The sequence below is a fragment of the Paramormyrops kingsleyae genome, chromosome 10 (genome assembly GCF_048594095.1).
Source record: "Paramormyrops kingsleyae isolate MSU_618 chromosome 10, PKINGS_0.4, whole genome shotgun sequence".
NCBI classification, from domain to species: Eukaryota; Metazoa; Chordata; class Actinopteri; order Osteoglossiformes; family Mormyridae; genus Paramormyrops; species Paramormyrops kingsleyae.
In genome coordinates this window covers 7,460,570-7,474,124 of record NC_132806.1, presented here as the reverse complement: position 1 = coordinate 7,474,124, position 13,555 = coordinate 7,460,570, and the positions used below count along the sequence as shown (strand labels likewise).

General features: G+C 40.5%; 1 protein-coding gene across 1 annotated transcript in view; it reads left to right on the top strand.

Annotated features, from left to right (window-relative positions):
• The window catches only part of LOC111835431 (NXPE family member 3-like), a 47,441-nt gene that overhangs the window by 14,352 nt on the left and 19,534 nt on the right, over positions 1 to 13,555 (top strand). Inside the window, exon 2 of the mRNA XM_072717223.1 lies at positions 11,390 to 12,192. Within this exon, the coding sequence (XP_072573324.1) occupies positions 11,390 to 12,192 (803 nt within the window). The remainder of the gene's footprint in view (positions 1 to 11,389; positions 12,193 to 13,555) is intronic.

Here is a 13,555-nt window from a genome sequence, read left to right as displayed (position 1 = left end):
GCCCACCAAGGTCGCCACTTTACGAAAGGAGCCTTAAGGTCTGCAGGCCTCTGAATTGTAGGAGGTAAAAGACTGGTTTCCAGAGTCATTCACCAGTGTGTGACATGTCGGAGACTTAGAGGAAAGCAGGAGGAGCAACTTATGTAAGACCACCCAGCAGATCGACCAGCAACAGATCCACCATTCTCCAATGTGGATTTAGATGTGTTCGCCCATGGATTGTTATTTGAAGGTGTACCAGAGCTAGCTGTGTGGATAACAAAAGGTGGGCTGTGATGTTCATGCGTTTAAGTACAAGGGCAGTTCATCTGGAAGTTAAGTTGATGACAACTTCTAGTTTTATCAACACTTTGAGAAGATTTTTGGCTGTGCGTGGCCCTGTGAAATCTCTAAGGTCAGACGGGCATGAATTTCATAGGAGCCTGTAAGGAGTTGAAACTTAATTCAGATGATGATGATTCAGAGGTCAAGACTTACCTGCGCGACCAAGGGTGTTCATGGATTTTTAACCCTCCACATTCTTCCCACATGGGAGGAGTGTAGGAAAGGATAATTGGAGTGGCATAGCACATTTTGAATGCAATGCACTTAAAAGCTGGTCCAACTCGCATCATGCACAAGGTATTGGTTACCCTCATAGCAGAGGTTATGGCTATAATCAATGCCAGGCCTTTGGTTCCAGTCTCTTCTGATCCGGAGGCACCCGAAATCCTCACACCAGCAATCCTTCTCACCCAAAAAGCCACACCTACACCAGCACCTCTTGGAGAGTTTGACATCAAAGACCTTTACAAGAGTCAATGGAGGCATGTGCAGTCATTAGCTGAAACGTTCTGGAAGAGATGGCGGCAGGAGTACCTGTCATCGCTACAAGGAAGGAGAAAATGGATTTCTGACATGCCTAACATCCAAGGAGGAGACGTTGTGCTTTTCAAGGACAATCAAGCGAAGCACAATGAGTGGCCAACTGAATTTGTTATCAAGGCTATTCCCAGCAGTAATGGAAAAGTTAGGAAAGTAGAGGTGAGAATTGTCAAGGATGGCAGCCCCAAAGTAAATCATAGACCTGTAACTGACCTTGTATTTCTTGTAAATGGGGATAATTAGATTAGTTATAGTGATATAACAGTTATCATACTAAGCAGGGAGTGTGCTGTAAGGGTACTTACTGCCACCTTGTGGACATTGTGTTTATAGACAGGATGTAGTTTTTCTCTGTTCTCTGAGACTAGGAAGTTCTGTGTCAACTGCTGTTTAGTTCATTTTTAGAGCTGAAACTGGTGTTAGCTAGCCATTTCTGTGTATTACCAGCTAAGATATGTAAATGTGAATGCATATTATGGGCCAGTTTCCCAAACAAGGATTAAGCCTAGTCTTGGACTAAATTGCAGTATCAATGGAGATTCACCATTGAAACTCAAAGCTAGTCTAGGCTTAGGCTTAATCCTTGACTGGGAAACTGGCCAAATGTGTACTTAGAGTATTTCTCTATATTATTCTCAGTTTTACAAAATACAAAGGAAACAACTGCATATTTGCAAAGACAAGCTGTCTCAAAGCGTGAAATTAAACCACCGTAAATGAAGAAATGGCTTCCTTCGTTTTTCTTGTTCTTTTAGCTGTCTGTCTAGCCTTGTAAGCTGTAATGCAAGTGTGAAGACAGAACAGTTTATAACATTTTTGAAATGCATATTTAACTAAATAGACTTTATGGTTAATATAACAAAGGTCTATGAAATAGGCCTTCCAAAGGTGTTCTGAAACGGTATAAACATTTGAGAGTAGTCCACCTCAAACTGTAAGAACTAGATTGTCTAACACACATGAAGGTAACTTATGAGCCTCACATTCAAGACTTATGATCATTGAACGATATTTACTTCTGACCAAGCTTCACCTCTTCACCATCGATGAACGCTCTGCCTCCACTGAAGTAAGCAGGTTTACCCTTGTTCCTTGCCTTCTCCAACGCTGGCCATAAACGACTTCTTGATTCTTTGTCACTGGTGATGAGATCTTCCTTGAAGAAATATCCATTGCCTTTCAGAAATATCCATTGCCTTTCAGAAATTCATTTTTCTTAGCATGCTTCTGTGTAACATCCCTTGCAGATCTTGCCACAAACCTCACAACTCACACTCCTCTCTTCTCCTGCTTTCAGTCATCCGATACGATGCGCAACATCTATTTCTGATGCCATCTCAATCCATTTATCTTCTGGAATCACTGCTTTGCAGATTTCACTCACTCTGGCTTTAACATTCTCATTTGGGTTTCAGCTACACCATACAGACACCATCTTCAGCTCTATCTCTCTTGCTCGTTTACTTTCGACTCAAGTTCAGCCACTTTATTCCTCAATGCCACATTTTCAGTGCCTTATACGTAAGTAGGAGAACTTTGAAGTCATCTCTAAACCTAACAGGAAGCCAATGCAGGGAACTAAGAACAGGGGTTATGTGTTCAAACTTCCTGCTCCTGGTGATAATTCGAGCTGCTGCATTTTGAATACGCTGCAAGGTATTTACTGTGCAGTGTGTGTTCCCAGATAATAGAGCTTTGCAGTAGTCTAACCTACTGCATACAAATGCAACTATCAATTTATCAGTGTCTTGAATAGTAAGAAATCATCGTAGATTGGCGATTTGGCGTAGCTGTACGAAGCACGCCTTCGATACTGCATTTACATGTGATTTAAATGAGAGGCTTGTATCTAAGATGACAGCTAGGTTACGGGCTGAGCTGCTGAGGGAAAAATTCAACCCTATGGAGTGAAGTGCAGAGATTATAATATTCCTATCTGCAGACCTGCCTCCAAACAACAGAACTTCAGGTTTCTGAGCATTTAGTGATAAGAAGTTTTCCGCCATCCTGGTTTTAACCTCGTTAAACTAATTAGCTAAGATGACAATAGGTGTGGTGTCATTAGGCGTAACCGAAATATATATTTGGGTGTCGTCGGCATAGGAGTGATAGTTAACATTATGCTTTCTCATTATGTTTCCTAATGGCAGCATGTAGAGGGAAAACAATAAAGGACCAAGCACTGATCCCTGTGGTACCCCATATTTGACCGATGACATTGACAATGGAGTACAAGTATTTGACACTTGAACATATTGATAACGATTAGTTAAGTATGATTTAAAGCACTTCAACACCAATCCACACAACCCAACTTCAAATTTGACTCTTTATAATAAGACAGAATGATCAACCGTGTCAAAAGCAGCACTAAGGTCCAGAAGCATTAGCACAGTCACGCTGTCAGCATCAGTTGCCATTGTTATGCCGTTTATGACTTTAGTCGAGGCAGTTTCTGTGCTGCATCCTGGACAGAAGCCCGACTGGAAACAATCCAGTATGCTGGGTCTCTCCAAGTATGAGTTAAGTTGAGCAGCAACTATCTTCTCCAGAACTTTTGACAAAAATGGTACGTTCAAGATAAGTCTGTAACTGCTTCATGTGAGTTCATATGGATTCAAACTTGGCTTTTCAGTAGTGGCCTGATTACTGCTACTTTCAGTTGGTCAGAGACATCGCCTGATAACAGAGATACATTCAGTATGGCAGTTATAGGTCTTGCCAGAACTCCCAAGGATTCTTTAAGAAGCTTAGTGGGGATTGGATCCAGTGGACACATGGTTGTTTTAATCTTAATTATAATAGTTTTTAGGACTTGTTCATTAATTAATTAAAAATCATTAAGGTTGTGTTCACAATCTGTTTGCACTGAAGTTAAGGTTCAGCCTTGTCTGTTAGATAAGCTATTGTTTTAAAAATGTAGCGAGGGTTATTTTTATTGCAATCAGTGAAGTTGGAATAGTAGGTTGAACGTGCCCTATGAAGGGCTAGTTTGTATTGTTGCACGCTGTTAGACCAGCCAACTTAAACACTTCTAAGCCTGTGCTCTGCGGCACTCCTGTTTGCAAGAGCGTGTGTGATCATTAAACAATGGGGAGTGTCTGGTGGTTTTTACTGCTTTATTTTTCAAAGGAGCCATTTCATCATACCATACATGCAACTTAAGACAAAAACTATAAAAATGTAACACAATAAATGCAGTTTAAATACAATAAAATAAGACAGACAGAAAATACTGTTTTACTATAACTGAAACATTAATTTATGTGAGGAGCAAAACTGGTCTGATTACTTCCATTCATCCTCAGTGTTTGTGTCCTGTTAGTTAAAAATTTTAAGAATCCAGTTTACCAGATTCTTACTCAGGTCAAACTGTTCTAGCAGCTTAGTAATTAAAATATGGAGTTAAATTGCATTAAAAGCAACAGAAAAATCAAAACAATAAAAGTCTGACATGGTGCCATTTTTTTCCCCAAATGTCTAAAAGGTAGGTTAAACAAAGTGACTGTGGCATCCTCTAGTCCCCTATGAGGACTGAAAGCAAACTGCTTGGGGTCAAGTACATGCTCAGCTTTCCTTAGGAGTTCTGACCTTACTAATCTTTCAGATGTTTCATTACAATTGATGAGGGTTTTGGGGAAGCTGGATTTGGGAACAGGGACGACCACAGCATCCTTCCAGACCTCGATTAAGTGTTGCTCCTGTAGAGAAAAATATAGTAAAACAGAGGGCTCAGTTCTCTTGCCCAGGTTTTAAGTATACACCCACCGATGTTATCTGGTCCACAACTCTTCACTTTTCACTTTCACTTTTATTGTGAGGAAGCTCTTTTGCACATCCTATTATTTTAAGTTAAAATGCCGATTATCTGTGAGCTTATTACTGAATTCCTAGATTTCATTGCTAAAATTAGAAGTATCAAAGCAGTTGTAAAAATGGTTTAGAGCAGTGTTTCTCAACCCAGTCCTCAGCAAACCCCAGCCAGTTCACGTTTTTGCTCCCTCCCAGCTCCCAGCCAATCAGGAACACCGAATAGCTGGTACAGGTGCGCTGGGAGCTGAGAGGAAGCAAAAACGTGGACTGGCTGGGGTTCGCTGAGGACTTGGTTGAGAAACACTGGTTTAGAGGATTAGTCAGCTGAATGTCAGGGCAGCCATACTACTACTCTTTAGATGCTGGGGCCTGCTATAGTTTTCGTGCTAGCCCAGGCTGAACCAAAGTCATTGGTAGCCATTTCGCTCTCCAGTTTAGTTTGATAATCTTGTTTTTCCTTAAGGATTTGCATTTTTAGCACCTTATTAGCTGTTTGCAGATCAGTAATGGCCCCCAGTTTAAACAATAATTTATTTTCCTGTATGCTAAACTTAACAGCTAGTTTTTGTCATCCACAGTTTGTTATTAGGACAATTTTTTAATCATTTGCTTGGAATGATCATGTCTCTACAAAAGGCCACATATGAGCATTGTCACATTCACAAACTCATCCAAATCATTACCACAGGACTGTTTAAACATTTCCCAGTCCATTGCTTCATAGCATTCCTGTAGACCAGGGGTCTCCAACTCTGGTCCTGGAGAGCTACTATCCAGTAGGTTTTCTGTCCTACTTCACTTCTGATGAGCCACACCTGTTCCTGGTATTTACCTGAGAACAGGTGTGGCTCATCAGAAGCCGGGTAGGATAGAAAACCTACTGGGGTGCAATTCTCGAACAACGATGGAAGTTAGCATTAACGATGCATCGTACTATGGTAGTTCAAACTAACCAACATCCGACCAACGACTGTTTCTTGAAACCGTCGTACCACAGTTGTTCGAACCACGTTAGTTAGTTAGGACTTATGTAGTTGAAACTACAGTGGTTCCAGCGCTGATTGGTCAGACTCACGGCAAGTCGTGCGCAACAACTAACAACGCACTTTCACAATTACGTTTCAAACTACATTTTCAGACAACTTCACATTATATGTGATCGTAGAGCTAAATTATTTCTTATTAGGTATTAAAGATTATTAAATTTCTTACTTACACGGTGACTATACCCTTATTAAACTGCATTTTCCACCATCGCTGACGAATTTACATATAACTACGCTTCTAACTACAGCTCGCGAGCTGTAGTTCAAACTACACAACTTAATGACAATGTTTGCGAACGTTCGTTCGAACTATGGTTTCGAGAAACACCTGAGTCGTACCACGTAAGTCCGCAGTATCGTTACCTATGTAGTTTGAACTATGGTTTCGAGAAACACCTGCGTCGTACTTACATAGTTCGAACGACGGAAGTTGCTAACGTAGTTAGCAACAATGGTTTCGAGAAACGCACCCCTGGTTAGTAGCTCTCCAGGACTGGAGTTGGAGACCCCTGCTGTAGACAGAGGACAGATTCTTCATTCCAGTCCTTTATCTCCCTTATCTGTGCTTTCTGTCTGAACCAAGTGGAGGTAGTGGCAGTGATTTATAGGCATCTTTAACAGACCCATAACAAAGATCCAAAATCTTGTCCTGCTTGGTTGGACAGGACAAATATTGGATATAATTTATGAGTGTCTTTTTGAGAGAGACATGGTTAAAATCACACAGTATGAAGTTTGGTGCCTCGGGTGAGAGTGACTGCAGTTTCTGTACTACATCGAAGATGGTGGTAGATGCAGACGTGGTGTTTGCCTTCAGGTGAATCTACCCTGTTGTAATAAAACGTTGTGGACATAGATAAGAGTTCAATATCTGCCATGCAGATGCATTCTCTAACAGTCACAAAAGTGCAGTATCACTTGTTACTATATAAGCTTACCCTGCCACATTTCCGTGTTTGCTCCCCCTATCGATCAAACCGAAACGGCGCTCCAAAACCATCGATAAACAATTCAGTATCCTGGTCATGCTCCGTTAGCCATGTCTCCATGAAGGCCATAACACAACAGTCTCTTAAGTTCTTCTGAAAATAAACATTTCCCTGGAGCTCATCTACATTGTTACTCAGGGACTGGACATTAACCAAGATCTTCGAAGGAAGAAGAAGCCAGTTGAGTTTCTGTTTCCTTTATCTTTGTTCATGTAAAATCCTGGACACACTCAATAATCAAGCACAGGGAGATGAATACACACAGCCCTCTTTTACTGGTGGATCGGTACTGTAACAGACATAATTGTGGGCCAACTATAAAGTAACAAGCAATAGCAATTTCACATTAGAACCACAAGGTACCATCACAACCAATCCATTACACTCCTCCCCCTTTAGCTTGGAGCAACCTTCTTCCAAATCAAACCATTTAAACTGGTCTTAGTCTTAGTCTGAATGGCACAGCCCATTTATACTGATGGCTCAGATTCTGCAGCTGGCTGGCACAACCTAACTGGAGATCTAGCACCTAATTCTCACCATGGTAATGTGTGGTTCACATGCACTGTACAATGTTTCTGGCTATCAGCTAACAGATAAGTGACCATTCCCAGTCTTTTCAAAACAGTTTACTGAAGCCATTTCTCCACCTCTCCCCTGATATTCCGGACACGGATGGGCTCTCCTTCCAGAAAAACATGAACAGCTGACAGAGTAGGGAACAGCCCACGATCATGATGGCACTTCTTTGCAGCTTGCTTCTCCCCGATCCATTTGGCAAGTTTAGGTTTCAGCAAACTGAAAAGGGTTCTGATGAGCCATTTCAGAAACAACTCCACCGGTGTCTGACCAGTCATGGTGTGAGGTGTACTATGGTACTATAGGAAATGTGCAAGTCTATGGCTGAGTGGCAAGGGGGCTTCACCATCTGTTTCCAGCACATCTTTCATCAGAGCTTGTTTCAGGATTTGCCCAGATCTCTCTACCGTCCCATCTGATGCAGGCTGGTATTCCGGCACAGCAGTTACATAGTTCCTGAAGGAACTATGTAAACTTCTTAGACACTAGTTGCCAGTAGGGCTGCAGCTATCGATTATTTTAGCAATCGAGTATTCTGTCGATTATTCCATCGATTAATCAAATAATCGGATAAAAAATACTTTTGTCTTATTAAAGAGCAATAGTAACTATTCAAAAAAGAAAAAATAGACAGGTCTCTTAAAATGAACAACTCATGGGTTTCCTTTTTAGGAACATTTTTAATGATTGAACTCCATACAACAACTGACAAAAGAACAAAACCCTTTTAGTGCATTTATGTACATATTTGTTTTGTTTTTTTAAAGAAAACACTTTCTTAAATGCAAAAATAAATAAAATAATGTCAAATAAAATGAATGAAAAAGGGTATGTATACATCTTAAAGTAAGGCATTAATTAAAATGGGCTTTTCTCTCTGTATTCTTGTACATTTATAGGAGGCATAAAAAAGTTCTGACAGGATTGTATATCCTGGATGAGGTAGGAATTAGGGATGTTAACCGATGACCGTTTGACCGGTGGTTGACCGTATCAACGTTAACCGGTCAAAGTTGTCGGTAGTCGGTTAAAAAAAAAGTGATATCTAAATTAGGCTATTATAGACAGTGGACTATACGCTACTACAGTTAGCCATCTCATTCCTCATCTTTTTGTGTTAAGTGAACAAATTATCCCTCACACTCAATTTTTCATAACTCGCCTGTTTGTACTTAATAAACCAATAAAAACATTTGGCGCGAGGTCACAGCGTTTGGGTTCGCGCGCTCACAAGGTTTGCGAAATTTAACTTTAACTTGTTTTTCGTTAATTTATTTTCCAAGAATAACTAATGGCCAAATCGTTGTGTTATGTTTTAATAATTAGCACCCTTAACACCTGTCTGTGAGCTGTTTGTTGGCTACAGTATTCTCATTCATAGATTCTAATAATTTTTCGTTTATTTAATGTTATTCTTAAGAATAGCTGTAGGTTTTTGTCTGTTATGGTTTAGGAGATGTTGCCCTTAACAGAAGTTGACACTTGTCTTTTTGAAAAATAAAAAAATAATATTAATTATACAACAGAGTTGTCCTGTCCGTTATTAGAAGGCACACAGTGAGTTAGACCTGCCTTGGCCGGTGCGTCTTTTACGCATTCTGAAGGTGCCTGTTTTATCCATTGGTTTTATCATGTTGCAGTCTATTAGGCAACATTCCGCATAAGATGGGCTTAGATTTGGAAATACATTACATCTACATTTCAGTGTTAACCGATAAGGTGATGATGATCATCATCTTTCTTTATTATGGTTAGCACTACTGTACCTCAACTAAAGCGGCGTCTCTTCGGAGCTGTCATTTTCTTAAATGAGCCGTGGCAATGTTTCAAATGAGCTTCTAACCTAGACAAACGCCTTTATTTTCAAAGCGATCACCTTGTACCCAAACCATTTGAAACTAAGGAGCCATTTGTCCTACGATTACATACAACAAGCTCTTCGGCGCCGCGTTTGCGGGACTCATGTTTCGCGCTGTAGGGGATTTAAAAAAAGTGACGTGAGTGGCAGTGTGTGTGTGTGTGTGTGCGGGAGGCAGAGCGGCAGAGAGATGCGACAGAGTTGCGAAATTGCAGGCGCGGCTCGAAATGGCTGTTATTTCAAATAGCGTACCATATTTTAAACTAATCGGTTAACCGGTTTCAACCGGCTACTGAGGCTCGGTGGTCGGTCAAGAAATTTTTTAGTTTTCGCCATCCCTATTCGTAACGCACGTAGCAAAAAGCAAGTGTTGATATATCATTTAAAGTTTTACTGTTTCTCATCTGTAAAGCACAGAATATTAATTTGTAAAATGTAACACGGTTTCTTTCAGTATAAACCTGAAAAAATTGACCTGATTAAAAAAAATATTATTTTCACACCGTTATGGTGTAATTTTAACTGTATTGTACTGGTTTTTATATTACAGTTTGTTTGCGTTTAAACTACAGTAATTTGTTAACTCTACCAAAATTTTTGTCTTCTTTAAAGAACATATTTTTACTGTAAAATTAACAGTTGTTTTTTGTTAAGTATTTTACAAAATCTTAATGTCAAATATACGCTGCTCTATTGTTTTTCCTTTTACAGTTTTTTTATGTCGCTATTTTACAGATTTTCTCAGTTAATTTCACGGACATTTTTTACAGTGTAAGCTATGAATACAGCTATGTAATGATCCTTTGCTTTGAATTGAAGAGAATGAGCCTCCAGATTGACTTGCACCTCCAAGACCGTGCTTTCTAATCAATGTAAAATACCTAATTTATTTGAATTATAACTATGCTATAGACTTCGCGGACATTTTCGGACATTTTTTTGCCGATGTATGATACGATGTGTATGATGTGTGTGGACTGTGAAGCACTGGCAGTGTCCGTGGAGAAAATGTATAAAATGTAACGTTTTTGAAATGGATGCATCTGACTGGTTGCATTTGAATTGAGGCGCGTAATAAATAATGATACTGTTCTGTGAGGATGTGCAGTTTTCTCTTTTTTTCCCCATCCCATCGAGACCGCTATGTCCGAGACCAAGACAAGACCGAGACCAAATAGAGTCGAGACCAAGACAAGACCGAGACCAAATAGAGTCGAGACCAAGACAAGACCGAGACCACAAAAAATTGGTCTCGAGACCGGTCTCGAGACCAAGACCGGTCTCGAGAACTACAACACTACTCACTGGTTTAGAAAACCTTGCTTTATCAGTTCTAAAGTATGTAAATTTAGTTCTTCTCAGCTAAAAGTGGTAAAACAACAGCATGTGTTAAAACAGTAAAATGCGACAAGACCATAACAACTTCCTGAGGCACAAGGAAAAGCATGTCTTACACGTTCAACATTCAAGGTTCAATTGCACAGTTCTCTAAATAGCTGCCGTCGTTGCTGCCAGTAGTAAGGGGTGATTAACCGTCTTTAAAGAGTGTCATTGAATACATGGCAAGTTTGATTGGTTAGCTCATTATGTACCAGAGCTGCTCAGAATTTACGAATTGTGCCCCATTCCATTCATGAATTGGAATTTGAATTGAATTAGCCATACATAGCACGATGTAGAACTGGAATGACAGGAAAAAGTTTTGAATTAATTTCAGTTCATAGGAATTCAAAGCAATCACACAATACGCAAATATCTTTTAATGTAGGAAAATGTAAAAAATTCTATAACAGAGTCTCTTTAGAGTGGCTGGAAACCTTAAGGTTTTGGAAGTTTTCTGTGCTTTTGAGGTCCAGATAATGTGGCGTGGGATGCCTCTGAGGAGCACAGCAATAGATTTAGCACCCTATTAAATAGAGTTAGTTCTTAATGTGGACTTGGCTTTGTGTAAAGCAACAGAGTTCATTACTATTTGGCACTTCTGGGTTGTGTCATGGGCCATGGAAATGTCCACTATAATTTCAAAGGCAACCATCAATCAATAAAATGATTTCTCCTGCAGAACCAGGGATACACAGGGGACATAACAAATAGAATTTATATTAATATTTTAAATGATTATTATCTTTATTAATTTAATTAATTATGATTGCCTTTAAGACGTGAGGCCTATTTTTTTTTCTGTACACTCAAAAGGTGAGAGTGACATCTGCATTCATCCCTACTAATGTGTTTTCTAGATATACCTGTACCTTCAAATGAGGAACGGAACTCCTACGAAGTGGACAATGCCAAAGCCAATGTCCCACAATAATTCTCAGGCACAGTTTACTAAGAACTCCCAAAAACCCACACAGCTGCCTCATGCAACTTATTCTTTGGCCGACACTCCTAGAATCAGCACTGAAGAATGGGAATTCCTGTTAGAGATGCTCAAGTGGCCTTCACCCACCATAGAAAACCCCACCCCCACTGAAGCCACAGACCCACGCAAATGCACCTTCACTGTGCTTAATTGGAAGGATAACTACACTGTAGGGGACTATGTAAATGTATCAGTGGTCGCAAGAAATGGCAGAGGAGTTCCTAAAACATATGGAGGGGACTTCTTCCAAGCCAAGTTATACAACACAGAGCTCAAAGCTAGTACATTTGGTCTTGTGGTAGACCATGACAATGGGACCTACTCAGTCAGCTTTGCACTCCTTTGGCCCGGCCCTGCCCACTTTTCTATCCGGCTGATTCACTCCAGCGAAGCTGTTCAGGTATTGAGCCGGCATAGAGAGCGGGATCCGGACAAGGTCTTCTTCACTGGATACTTTGAGGATGGGGATATAAAGGAGAATATGGTGTGCAATGCCATGAAGAGCCCACGGCTGGTGGGGAATGGAAGCCGCTGCTGCTGTGAACACCGTGACCCTCGCAGTGGGGAGGTCTGGTTCTGCCGCCGACCCGCCTCTCTGCCCTGCAGTGCTCTGGTGTACCACAGCATGGGGAGGTACCAAGCCCAACTGTCCACAAACGAGTCCAAGATCCTAGGCAGGTGAGGCTCATGTTGCTTTTTATATGCTAACAGTCCAGCAACTCCATCTTATCGTGTTCAGATTTATTCATCATCTAGTCATGTAGTTGTAATGCAAAGGTGTGTGTGTGTATGTTTGTTTGTATGTGTGTATGTATGTATAATACTTTCTTATGCTTATTTATGCAGTGATATTGTTCCTGGTGGCCCTTCAATATCCAACATATTCATATTTTCAGTTTCTTATCAGTCAGTATTATGAAGTAAAATATCCATTCCCTGTTTTTTTTTTTACTCAAATACATACACAACATACATATTCTCACAAAAGAGATTAATAAATGCCCCCTTTTAAAAGTTGAATGCTGTCTGGTACTTGGCATGATACTGATTTTGCTTGATCTGTACAGGCATCATGCATTTTATTTGCAAGGTAACATGTGACTGGACTAGAAACTGAGCTGCATATTCATATAGAAAAGGCCTAATCCTCCTGATGTTATATAGGGTAAATCTGGTTGTGGATGGAGGGGGAGGAGGGGTTGAGGATGGTAATGAAGATTCCTATTGGGCCTGGTGAGTCTGGTGAGTGATAACGACAATGTGTAGTTTGGCAGGGTTGATGATAGTAAGAGTATGGTATTCCAGGTATTGGAAATTAGCAAACCTATCCCCCCTCCCTGGCCAGTGAGACAAGGAGTGTGAGATTACTGTAGGAGAAGTTGGAAAATAGTGCAGCTGGAGTGGCAGTGTTCTATGGGCAGATCCAGGTCTCTATTGGCCGTTTCACACCAGGGCTGGTGCCCATACTCAGCCTAAATTCCGGCCTGGAATTTAAAAATAACAGCAGTGAGCTCTGGCCGATATATCCAGGCCGGAGCTCATTTTTCTGGCCCTGAAAGACTGCTGGGCCGAAGTTGGGAGTTAGTGTCGCGAAAGCTTAGGAACAAATGTGCGAATTGAGTGAACTGGAGATGACAGGGATTATCAAAATAACTGGAGCAAATCATGAAGAAGATGGAAGAAAATGGAAAAAACATACAAGAAGTTGAAAAAAGAGGTAAATAAAAGCGATGCAAACCAGGTGACTGGAGCAGTCATCTCCATGACCGCTTTGGAGTTGTTATTGTTGTGCTTACTTGTAATGTGACTATGAACTTTAATTACGTTTAGTGCATGTAAGATACATTCCAATGATCTCTCAAACAAAACAGCATATGATTAAACACTCGGTTGTGTTGGACATGTTTTGCGACTAGGGCTAGGCTTTAAATCGTTGTAAGGGCAACTTAATCACCTAATAAGTTACCATTAGAATTTGACTTCGGTGTATGAGTCAGTGATACATAACTTTGTATCACTGACTTTGTATCACTTCATTGCT